Below are 13151 nucleotides of genomic sequence, written 5' to 3'. Positions count from 1 at the left end.
GACTAATTAACTTGGTTACCCGTACCAGAAGTGACCTGATTAAGTCAGAGTTCTAATCTTTTGATGGGGGTGGGGGTTGCCTGTTAAAAAAAAAATTAAGAAGTGAGCAAAACTGCTTTACCAAGGACAAAGGCCGTCAATGCTCAGTTTTGAACCAGAAGTAGGAGTACATCATTCCTGAGATTCTTCCATACTAATTAACAAACTCACATGTTTTGAGTTTTAATCCAGAGTAAAGTTGGCAGGGCTGACTCATTAAAACAGTCTACAAATAAAATGATCAAGCCAGAAATTCAACTCCATATAAGACTTAAGTGTAATTAAAGCCATCAAGACATTCATTTACAGTTCTTATATTATCTATACACACTTAGGGAAAACTGAGAGTAACTTCAGGCCAAGTCATGAGGAGTTACAGCAGTAGGCTCCCTTCCTCTGAAAGAAAATACAACCCAAATTCCATGTCATATTAAAACAATCTTAATATGGAAACACTATTGTTCTTTCTTTAAATCACAGAATAATGTAAATGGAATCAATTCCCATAGCACAGAAATTCTGCAAGAACTAAACACATGAACTGTTTCGATTTTAGTAACAATTTCATGCTGAGAGAAGACATTTTTATTTGAACAACTGGAAATTTTTGGGAATAAGTCTCAAAACAGTAGCAGACAACTATGGCAATAGCAAAACAAAACAAACCAGACATGGTGGCCATTTTTCAGCTTACCTGCACTTGTTCTGTGGAACTACTACTGAGTTCATCTCCAGACTCTGAATCTTGGTGAATTTTTTCTGAGCCTTCTCCTGCTGAATCACAAGATTGTTCATGCAAAAAGCTGGTCTTCTCTATTTCCAAGAATTCCGGGCCTGGGAAATGACCCATGGAAATGGTTCTAAACTGATTGGAAACCTTGGGAGATTGCAACTCATTGTTAAGTTTTCCATTGTTCTGGGTAAGGTCCAGACTCAAACCAAAAGTTTGACAGGGGCTATTGTTCGGTCCCAGATTTTGATTGGCATCTCGAACTAAGCAAGACACTTGAACTGGAGAAGATTTTCCAAAACTAGAAAGCTCTGGGGACTTATTCACATTTTCTGTTGATCTCTGTAATCCGTGTGTCAACTTCAAGGTGTTATTTGGCAGCATGCTTGCCTGCTTCACAGGTGGCATCAGCGCTTTCCGGGGAATTTCCTTCACATATTGAGCTGGCACATAAAAGGGTTTGGAATTTTCGTCTCTTTTGACTTGCCACCAATCATCATTAGTCTTTTTCACTAAGATGTATTTCTCCCCTTGCTTGATCACAATTTTCTTGTCCTTGGCCTCATACTCATAGTCATACTCCACTTGAATGTAAAATTGTCCTGGAAGCATCTTCCCACCCTTATCGGCCATTTCTATCTGAAAATATTTCACCTTTTCAGACAAAAGGTAAGCGACATTCTGTTTCAGTGTTATTTTCCTGTTAATGTTCAGAGCTGTAAGAAAAAAAAAAGTATATGTAATCAAGTGGCTGTTTAAGAGCACTTTGGATAAAAATAATTTTGAAGAAATCCTGCCTACTTAGACTAATTGATGGAAAAATGCACTATTTTCAGATATCCTTCTGAGTGTTGAAATAGAAAATCAGTAGAACAACCTAGGTCACTGATTGAACTGTCCTATTCACACAAGCCTCCTGCTATCAAGTGGCTCATTACCTTCATTAATTAATTAGTTATTGCTTCTATTACTGATTAATATTGATTGATCACTGGGGATTTGGTGAGGGGACTGATCTGAGTCAATCTCTTGCTTACATATAAGCTTAATTTCTTAAATAAACTGTTAATACACTACTTTTAATCAAAATATTCCAAAGAAGACTTATCTACCTCACAGAAAACCTGACCTAGCCAAATGTTTACAGGCTAGATCTTAAAATGCAAACAAAACACAGTAACACAGTAACAAAACAGGACTATGAACCAAAATGGGTAATCAAATAATTACTAATACATGAAAATTCTGAAAAGCACTTTTCAGCATCTTTATAATCCAGACAACTGCCACTGCATCCACACCCACAAACAAATTCTATTTAATCAAGTAGCATCAATGTCCACATTCATGGGTGGGTAAGCATTAGTCTTGCCAACTTGCACTGAACACAATATAGTAAGCTAACATGAAAGGTAGGATTTTTAACCTTGAAAATCAAAGCATGTAAGACCTCCATCATTCACACAGAAAGTAGGAGAACTCAAGTAAAATGCTGCCATATTTAACCTTATGAAGATTAACAAACACATCTTTTTATTTTTAAATGCACATTTCACAAATGAGAAAAGTTATGTAGAAACTTGCAGCTCTGCAAGTTAAGACTTTGTGATGAGATTTGTAGCCTTTACCCTGCCACAGAGTGGAACTAATGCAATTCCATGCAGGCACACAATTGCAGAGTGAACTCAGCTGCTAAATGGGACTAAGGACAGAAATAACAACAGAAAAGAACTTCTGGGGAGATTTAAAGAAAGAACCACTAAGGACCATTCAATTTTCTTTTGCCATTTCTGTTATTTGACCTGAGCCTTGAAAAAATACATTTGGATCATAACTCAGAGACAAAGTAGAAGGTAAAAAGCTCAAGTATTACACCAAGACAGAAGTGCCCATCTTTAATCTGTGTCCCTCTCCCACAGACCATCTTATTTTACTTCCAAGAAGCATTTCCTACAGGTAATCAGGAAGCCATCACTGTTTTCAAGGTTCCACACAGAACCACAAGGTCAGGTTTACAATTTTATCAGACTTGACAGAAGGAATGATGGTACCACATTCAACAAAGCTGACAATAGGAACACAAAGCAGTAGAAAAGAATGCCAGGATTCTGGTGTTTACTCTCTACCATAAAATAGTACATTGACATTCAAAGTCTATTTACAGCTTCGGTACAAAACAACTTGCTTACCTGCTATTCTACATAAATAGGTGTTTTTAAGTGCAGCTCTGCAGTTGTTTAGCAACAGCAGCAGAAGGTAAACATGAACAAATTGCAGCTATTCCCACTCTCTTCCCAGTTTTGGAAGCTCTGCCATGCAAATGCTATTTTTTTCTTCTTTGCAAACCTGACTCCTTCCAACACTTCTTCAAAGCTGCTATCAACCCCTTTCACGGCTTCCAGGTCAGACACCAAAAAAATGCAAGTCTTACCAAACTGCAGTCTACCTCAAAGCTCTGTTACCTCAAAAAGCTGAACCATAGGACAAGGATCCATTCAAAAGCTTTCTCCCACACAGAAACCAAAGAGAGAACATAAGCCTCTGGTTTCCCACAGAACTAAAAAAATGTTTAAAAGCTTGGATTTTTCATTCCTTTTTTGCGGGTTCCATATGACAACTTATTAAGAATGCATGGTTAACATTTTTTTAAAACAGAAAGGTTCAACAGGTTGCATGCTATGCTTAAAAAAAACCACAAAATTTTGAATAATACAAGTTAAATAAAACAGAACTGCTATAAAAATAGCTCTACCCACTTTTGAAGTCAGTTTTGCAGCCTAATCCATTTCCAAAAAATAACAACAAAAAAGAAACAACAAAAATAAGCAGCACAATTTTTGGTCTTTCATCCAAGCTGCAAAATTATCAAGTCAATAGCAAACATTTGGTAATGTTGAACATATGATTAAAGAGAGACAGGCTGTGTTCAGCCAGAATACTAAAACAGATTTACAAACAGATCACATCATCATGATCAAGCAAGACTCTAATTCTCCTCCTCAACCCAAAAAAGCAAGAAGTATGTATGGTATAGGTGGGAAATTAACCCTGAAGATCAGCAAACAACTACCATGCCTTGAGTTCACAGATTCAAATGAATTAATTTTTGTTTTGCTTTAATTTTTTTAATGCAGCTCTTGTGCCACAAAATGTAGACTGCCTGTACTCTCTGTGCAGCCCAGGGGACAGGTAATGGTAATGCCCTTTCATGAAGCTGTCTCACAGAACACAGTTTAAAGAGCCACGGGAGCCTTGGTCAAACCTCTGCTGCAAGGGGCTCACAACAATGCAGGTGTGAATGCACAATATTGACACCTGGAGTACTGACCTCACTGTGCTACCAGCCAACAGCTGCAGTGGTACAGCTGCTCAGCCCTTGTAACCTCACAGGATCTTTATTCCTTACCATTTACCTGCCATGCTCGATGGCATCCACGTTGGTAAAGAAGGTTGAACTACTCTAATTAGAGGATGGTAAGTATGAAAAATCATTTACTTCCACAGAGAACCTTCATACCTTAAATAAAGTCTCAGTATCTGAGATTTTACAAATCTATCTGAGATCACTAACAAATGGCCTCACTAAGAAAACCTATGTTCATGAACACCAAAAAAGAGACTCAGACCTCGCTTTTCTCCTGGTGAAGAAAACCCCAATCGCTAAGGTGGGTCACATCCCCACTTGGACACACAAGCCACCATTTCACGGAGCATTCCCGCTGTCCCACGGGAGCGGAGCCTGGTGAGGGCAGGCAGGGCAGCGGGTGCGGCACAGGCGAGCAGGGCTCTCACTCCACACCGGGGCAGAGAGATGCCTTCGGACTCCGGCTGCCATGGAACCGTTCCCATCTCTTACTCAGCTAAGGCTGACTAAGGCTGCCAGCCCTGGGTGTTCGCAGAGGTCAGCTCCTCCCTTCCCCCCTCCGCCCGCGGGCGCGCCCCTGCCCGGGCCGGCCCTGCCCCATCGGCTCCGCTGCTCCCGGCACCGGGGGCCGGCCCTGCCCCATCGGCTCCGCTGCTCCCGGCACCGGGGGCCGGCCCTGCCCCATCGGCTCCGCTGCTCCCGGCACCGGGGGCCGGCCCTGCCCCATCGGCTCCGCTGCTCCCGGCACCGGGGGCCGGCCCTGCCCCATCGGCTCCGCTGCTCCCGGCACCGGGGGCCGGCCCTGCCCCATCGGCTCCGCTGCTCCCGGCACCGGGGGCCGGCCCTGCCCCACCGGACCCTCCCGGCACCGGGGGCCGGCCCTGCCCGCTCCGCACTCGGGGCTCCGGGGACCTCTCCCCACAAGCGGGTGCACACGCAACACCAGGGGTTCGGCATGCCAACCCTCGCCTCTAGCTACGTTTTTATGTGCGTCCCCACAAAACGAGACCATTTTTATCTAGAGCCGATGTGACAGCTCCCATCACCCTCAGCCAGGCAGGGTTCGGAGAGCTGTAGGTCTGCTCAGAGCTCAGCCTTTCCTGGAGCAACCTGAACCCTGCAGCTGCACCCTCACCTCCTCACAGCATTCAGTCTTAGCTACAGAATGGTGCTCTCTCGATTGATCCTGAAGTCCATGGAAATGCTTGAAAGAAGCACGGTCCTAAGACACAGAATCATAAATATGATCATATGTGATACACATATAGTATGCTCATGTATTGTATGAGATATGATCCCCTACCTTCAGCATTATCAAGACTGACCCCCACCCTCTCTTTTGAAATTATGAGGCACAGAGCATTTACTTCTCATCTTCCAGAACCAGGTAACTGAGTCTTGGGAAATAACCTAAAATACTTTTTGCTATTTCTTTTATTTTCCTCTAGGGAAGGAAAAAAAAAAGAAAAAAAGCCCTTTCTGGGGACAGGGAATTGTTACTTACTTTCCAATACAAGCGGATGATAAATTGTTAAAAATGCTACTGAGTACTAACGGATCGCCTTAAATTTCTTTGTGTGACCTTGTTCACAGTGTCCTACAAAGCAGCAGCAGTTGACTTGTGTAATCTTTTTCCATTTTCAGCATCAAACTTCATCCACTACTGAAATGAACCCTTGCGCAGTGCTGATACAGAAATAAACTCAATTATGAAGGCTAAATTAAGATAAATTCTTAACAGTTCAGGCCAGATGAGATACCCTGGCTACACCTCAATAGATTCCATGGTTCTGCTTCTCCCTGGGCAGTTTTCTTAGGGGTTCAGGCTGTATCTGCATGACCACTGCCTGGGAGAATGATCCCTGGTCAGACTTCAAACCCATTCATACCTTTCTTCCCAAGGGGCACCACTGCTTGTCCAGCACACCTGACTCCACAGCCAGGATTCTCCTGCAGACCAGCGCCTGCAGGAGCCACCCTCTGCAAAGCACGCACTGAAAGCGTGCAAAAGTTGCATACAAATAGAGGCAAATGGAAACGACAGATATAACCAAAACACAGACAACTCACAAGCTGTATGAAAACAAGCTCAGCCCTTCGCTCTTTCCTCAAACACACTCCGAAATCGAGCACTACTCGCAAGTAAACTACCTACCCGGAGCTCACCCGTCTTTAAACGCTAGAGGCATAATAAGCAACCATTTAATAATTGCCCGTGACTCAGAGCACTGAATAAGCGATGCATTTTAAACAAGTGTCAGGACAACTTTTCAGCGCCGCTGCAGCCCGCGCCCCCCTCCCCCCGCTGGCTCCCTCCCTCTCTCTCTCCCTGCCAGCCCCGCTCGCTCCTCGGTGCGGGCTTTTGTTAAGTTGTTGACTGCGAGGGCTGGCTATAAATAGCGCGGCTCGGCCGCCCCGGCCAGCCCGGCCCAGCCACCCCAAGTTACCGCGCTCAAGTTCACACAAGGGCGGCAGATCCCCCCGGCCCGGCGGGGGCGCCCGGGAAGGGCGGCGGGGCCGCCGCTGCCTCCCTTTGTCTCCCGCAGGTGAGCGGGCGCCGCTCGCACACGGCAGCGCGGGCGGCCCGGCCCCTCCGCCCGGCAGCGCGGCCCGCGGCGGCGCCCAGGTGCGGAGCTGCCTCCCGGCGCCGCCGACTCGGCGCTCCCGGCGCCGCCCGCGGAACGGAGCCGCCGCCGCCGCCGGGGGCAGCGCGGGGCGGCGCCGCCCGGAGCCCCGGCGGGCGCGGGGAGCGCTCCGCGAGGCGCCCCGGGAGCGGCAGGGCGGCCCCGGGGGGCTGCGGCCCCTGCGCCGGCCCGGGCGCGGACGATCCCCCGCGGGGCCACCCAGCCCTGCCCGGCCGTCCCGGCGGCGGCAGCGCCGCGCTCGTCCCCATCCCCGTCCCCGCCCTCCCTCCCCGGCGGGCCGAGGGGCGCGGCGCAGCCACCCACCTGCCGCCCGGGCCCCTCCGGCTGCGGCGGCTCCCGCTCCGCTCCCGCCGCGGCCCCGGCGAGTGTCGGCTCCGGGGCACGGCGGCGTCACCGCGGGTCACGTGCCGGGGCGGGCCCGGGCGGGGGTGGGGCGGGGGCGGTGCCCGGGACCGCCCGGCCCCCGGTGAGAAATCGGCGATCGCACCGGTCCGTCTGTCCGTCCTGCGGTCCGCCTCGCCGTGCGCTGCTGGAGCGCTCCGGTGCGGCGGCTGGAGCGATGCCAACAGCTCCCGAGTGATGCGGTGTGTGAAACACCCAGGCCTTTCTGTCCCTGCTGAAACGAACAGAGGGAAAACAAAAACCACGCACCTCCCTCCCTGCAAACAGGGTCGGTCTGACTGCTTAATAGACTATACATGAAGAAACCACATTTTTTAGGTAGTTGCCCAAAGAGAAATAATAATAAATAGTCCTTGACGTTTATTTCGAGTTAACTTGCTTGGTATCTCTTACTATATTAAAAAAGTTTTCAAACATTGTTTGAAAATATTTAGGTGGCCTTCCTAGCATTTTCAAATTGTAAGTAATCTTATCTTTCTCTTTGAAAAAGCAGTATCTGGTTCTCCTGGTTGCAAAGATAACCTTGAAAGCACGAACTGACTGTAACTGATACAGCAGTATCTGAATGAATCTGCAAACAGCCTGAAACAATGGCATGGAGATGTGTAAATTGTCTGCACTCTATTAATCTAATGAAGGATAATGCTGGTCTAACTTCTTCTTTGACTATTTTAACAGACAGAAGGAGGAAGGAGACAGTAAAACCATCAAAAGGTGGAAAGAACAGGTTTGCTGAGGGAGGGACAAGCAATGGGAAAAGACCTGAGAAGTGCCAGTAGGAGAGAGAAAAACAGACTTTAACTTAGGAGAAGATGAAAACAGCATCAATAGGTTTAATTGAAGGTGTGGACATATTTTCATATGGAATTGCAGCCCATCTTGAACTTTCCATATTGATAGTTCCTTGAAATCTCATGTGTGTTATGCAAACAAACTTGTATACACCTTAAAGTTTCTTCTTCTCAGGCCTGAGTGCTTGTGAGAATGCTCCCTTGACACCAAGGATCATTTGACTTTGGGCTATCTGTTCACAAAACATAATTATTAAAATTCTGTTGGTGCTGTAAGACTGATAACACTGTCACACCCATATTTTCAGCAGTTATTCACAGGGTCTGGAAAAAACAGACTAGACACCAGCATTTCTATTGTAAGGGAAACAACATCTTGTATGTAGATATCCATTATTTACCTTTAAAAGGCAAAAGAAATGTGTAAAAGGAAAGTATTTTTTTATTCATGTTCACTCTTTTGTACATTACACATATGTGAAAAAGATACAGAGTAATTTTGGATGTTTCTGTCTAGTAGGATTCTATCTGTATGCCCAGTTTTGTGGTAAAAAATAATGTACTTGGGACACTTGGGTACTTCTGAACAAGCTGACTGCATTCTACCTGCTGACATGCCTGAGGTGTATATAAAAGCATCCCAAAAATCAGTCACAGTAACCACACTGTAATTATCCTTCCTTACTGCCAAGGCTTCACTAGAGTGCTGCAGGATATGGCATTAGTGATTCAGTCTGAGGCACTCTTCCCTCTGAGTCAGGGTTGAACCAATGGTCCCACATAAGATCAACAGGCATAATAGAGCTGAAGGTGCCAGAAGATATGTAATTTTGAGTCCCTGCCCAAGTGCAGTCATGAAAGATTCCACATTACAAATAAACTGTCCAGCCCAAGTTCCAATTTTAGTATCTGTTGCATATTCTGCCTATGAAGGATTTCTCTGCCCTTTCACTGGAGTAGAAAGAGCTAAAGTTCACAACCTTTACTCACCGTGACTTGTTTTTCCCAGAGATGTAGGAATGCTGCCATACTCATACCTCAGATGGAACTACATGTATATATTAGTTGGAAACATCCAGTAGATGTGCTGACCTCACAAATCCCAGGCTGAAAGAACTGCCAGCTATAATTGCTTTATGTAGCACATGCGAGCTATGGTAGAGAGTACAGGACTCAATTCATGGACCTATTGTGTTCTGGCTGTTCTGTATCATATCTTGCACACAACAACATCAATCTCTCTCTTTGTAAACTGGTTCCTTATGAAACATCAGTGTTTGAAGTGTCTATATGTTCTATTATGCCAAACCTTCAAAACCTTTGTCCAAATTTAGCTGTGTTTGCCAAAAGGGAGTTCCCTTTAAGGTGGTTAAGCTCCCACAAGGTCTGTGGAAGCAGTCAGCCATACAGAGGTGGAGAAGAATCTAGGTAAGAAAGTGACATCATAAACACTGCAATTGTGGAAAAAAAGATGATAGTTACTATCTATGATAAAACACAAATCTATAGAAAACAAGCTTCACAGTTCTGAAAATCCAGTCTTGAAAAAATCCATTTCTGGTGTTTGAATAAGACATAGAAATGTTGCTTTCACTTCTCAGATTCAAAGTTCTCAAGTAGTAGTGTTATATGTATAAAAAGCTGAGCCTATTCATTTTGAAGGTGAAATTGCCATAATTTTCTTTTCTATTTTTTCCTTCTGAGTCTATATCAAATCTCTGCAAGTTCAGCTGTCCATTATTTTATGCCTCAGTCACAGTAATTCTAGATGTGTGTCATGTTTTAATTAATTAGAAATGCGTATCTGAGAGTGGCTGCTGCCATCCTGTTACTCATAGTGCCAGAACTGGTGTTAGGTAACCAGCAGAAATGTGCTGCTGAAAACGTGATTGGTATTAAATCTGGGTTGTTTATTCATTGTTTGCCACCCCTCCTTACCAAACATAATCTCATTATGAACTGTGTTGATTCTTTCTTTTGGAAATGACTAAGAAGGCAAATACAAAAAGCTTTGTCACATCTGACAGGCAGATACTGCAAATATCCACCTTGCTCATTTTACTGTTTCCTCAAGTTTTCACTCCTTTTTAGAGACCTTGTCCCTTTTTGGTCTTATAACCTTAGCAGTGATAAGAGAGAGAGAGAGTTTCTAGAGAAACCATTCTGAATTTAGACAAATGCACTTATTTCAGCCAATATTTTTGATATAAATAGAATATATTTTTATTTTATTTTTAATCCTACTTACAAATGTATTTTATACAATGGTTCAGCTTGCCTGATCTAAAACACATTACCTGGGGCATCTCCTGTGTACTCTGCTCCTACTCTCAGTTTTTTGACAGCTTCCAGCCTCTCACCTCTATCTAAAAATACTCTTACCACCTACACGTAGACATACAATCAATTCCTTCTTTCTGTTCTTTCTCTGTACTACAAAAGCACTTTTTCACAAAGTGCAGATGCTGTGGGCTTTTTGCATGAACTTGTCAATTTACTCCCCATCTCCTGACTCAACTAATAGATGAGCCATTTTTATTTATATAACTGTGCATTAGAAGGAAAATCAATTGACAAGGGAACACCCAAAGTAAAGACTATAGAAAAAGGAAGCCAGATTTCTTACCAGCTCAGTAAAGAACTTCTTTCACCATGACACTACAAAGGAATTTTCTGCCTTAAGGAGGAACTTTTATCTACAGTTCAGAGAAGATGATTTGTTGTACTGTGAAAAATCAGCAAGGAATTTGTAAAATTTTTCCATTTTGCCAGCAGATTATTTTTGCAAATTGTATTAGGCAGAGTGGACAGTGCCCAACACATGCTTTTTCACTCTGCTCTGCTTGTTGGCCACGTCAACATTGTGATCTTCAATATTCACATCTCTCTCGGAGCATCCAGAGGAAGCTGTAACAAAAATTCAAACATACCTATTGTTTATATTTGCAGTCTCAGTTTGCAAGTGAAGGACATTTTTTTTCAGCTATCTGATTGTCAGCCTTACTAAAGAACAAAGTGAGATTTGTTTTGGTCTAACAGATCTTTTGATTCTGCTCTTGCCAAGATCTGGTTCCCTACTCACCTGTGTAATTAAACTGTTTATCACCTTTCTTTTATCAAGCACAGTATTCCAAGCTGTGTCACTTCTGTGTGGAGCACTAAAATATACCTCTGAGTCACAGCACAGAATTAAAAGTGGAGAAAAGTAATGAATAATTTTCTGACTGAATAGCTAAAGCCTACAGTAGATGAAGGTGGACACTTTGTTGTGCTACCTGGACCTAAGACCTCTGCCTAAGCTAAATCTTAGTCATCTTTGCACAGCTAGTCATGTCTTGATCTCATCATGGTTTGAGCTAACAGGCAATTAATCCTTCTAATAGTAATATCTATTCTTATAAACCTATAATTAAAAGGGCTCATATTCAAAAGCACAATGTAAATGTCCATTTATACCTTGGAGAACTAAGGATAGCCCCACATAAGTGTCTTTAATTTCTACATACCTTGTATGTTTTCTACTGAAAAGGAAGGGCTGTCTATCAACCACTGGTAAGCAGAATCTAAATAATACATAGCTTTGCAAAAAGAATTAAATAAAATCTAGTGTGATAAATGTTTTACTCATGTTGAAGTAAATTTTATTATACTGCACCAAATTCAGGCTTAGAGAAGATTCACAGGGGAGTTTCTGGTTGCTCAAATCACAGCAGTTCAGGATTTACTTCAGTGCAAGGGTCTGGCATGACTTGGTAAACAATCCAGTCACTGATAGGTGCTCTGAAACTGGAAGCTCCAACTCATACTGCACATTGCTGGTCCCATGCAGCCACAGAAGCTCCTCAAGGTCCAGCAAAGCTCCCAGTGAATGGGCAAAGTGAAGTTATGTGAGGTTGTCTGGTTAATACTGGGTGGTTTTTTCTGAGGAACAGCAGAAACTGACAGCCTGGTTAGGTTTTCCCTCAGTTTCACAAACATAGCTAAAAGTCAGAGGAGAGGTTCATCCTGCCCAGGTATTTTTGGGTATCTATTAGTGTGTATCTACATCAAAGATGGATGACAAAGCTCCCTTCAGACTCAGTGGACTTCTATTTATCACAATCAAAGGAGTCTGGGGAGTAATTCATCTCATCTTAAGGTAGGCACCCATATGTGATGAGTTCAATTGCACTCTAGAGTCTGTTCATGTACTTAGTGGAAATTACTGCCACTGGAAATGGTGAATGCCAAAAGTTTTCATGTTCATAAAGAATTAGACAAATTCATGAGAGAAAAATGAGTGACTTAGATTTTAATTTTCAGCTGCCTGCAATCATATGAAAAATAGACACGCATGTTTTATTTCAGATGTTCTCCAAATTATTTTGTTATAGAAGCATGATATTTTCTCTTAAAGCCATTGTCTGGTCACCATGGGGCTGTTCTTGACTAGAGAGCAATCCTGGTGGAAGAGGTCTCACTCTCTGCATCCCAGTGACTCACAAAAATACCTAATCTGCACATTGTGATATTCAACTGAGTAAACATTCTTGTAAATCAGTCTAAAGCTTGGCTGGGAATGGTCCTATGGCAGAACATGTGTGGGAGATGGCAAGCTAGCCTCTCATCAAAGCCATGGGGAGGACTGCTTTCACAATTTCACAGTATGGATGATCAAGTTCCAGCACCTGTGACTGTGTTTAATTGACTAGTACAGATGCCACCTTTTATTCTTCCTTCTCCAGTTCCTTTGTTCCATCATAGCCCTTGCACCAACTCTTCTGAATTTCATTCTGCTTCATAAAAGAAAAAAACCAATCCTCCTGTGCCCATAGCTACTGCAGAAGGAGTCAGGTAGAAGGTCACGACATTTCCATGACAAGCTGTGTTTCTATCTTTCATTTCTGAGTTTTGCTTCTGACCAAAAAAAAAAAAAAAAAGTTATTTCAAGTCCCTGAGTGGGCTGGTATGAAGGAAACTATGTGCTGGCTCAGAGTTCTTAGTAATTTCAGTATATCATAGCCATTCCCAAGGAGTCACTGGAGTTCAGGGCTCAAACCCTTTGCAGTCCATCACTCCTTCTAACAGAGATATCTTAAGGAATCCAAGTCCACATTTTGTCTTATGTTTGCTTTCTTGCAAGTTTCTCTGCTGGTTTTTCTTCCTCTTTCCACTGAAAAGTGAACAGAAACCTTTATAAA

The 13151-nt window shown here is 43.7% G+C and overlaps 1 protein-coding gene across 7 annotated transcripts in view; it reads right to left on the bottom strand.

Annotated features, from left to right (window-relative positions):
• Positions 1-7294, bottom strand: part of ARHGAP12 (Rho GTPase activating protein 12) — a 75510-nt gene extending 68216 nt beyond the window's left edge. For 2 of the 7 annotated variants that reach the window (XM_071428703.1, XM_071428706.1), the window contains exons 1-2: positions 7082-7294; positions 734-1485 (exon numbers count right to left, since the gene is read on the bottom strand). In XM_071428703.1, coding sequence (XP_071284804.1) covers positions 734-1402 — 669 coding nt within the window. In that variant the 5' untranslated portion in view covers positions 1403-1485; positions 7082-7294. Of the gene's footprint in view, positions 1-733; positions 1486-7081 lie in introns of those variants that run through there. The other 5 variants (XM_071428702.1, XM_071428701.1, XM_071428704.1 and 2 more) reach the window with 5 other exon arrangements.
• Positions 7295-13151: the final 5857 nt, after the last annotated feature.

The sequence above is a fragment of the Agelaius tricolor genome, unplaced genomic scaffold, assembly GCF_023055355.1.
Source record: "Agelaius tricolor isolate 1412-34295 unplaced genomic scaffold, bAgeTri1.0.p SCAF_6, whole genome shotgun sequence".
Taxonomy (NCBI): Eukaryota; Metazoa; Chordata; class Aves; order Passeriformes; family Icteridae; genus Agelaius; species Agelaius tricolor.
This window is presented reverse-complemented; position numbering and strand designations above follow the sequence as displayed.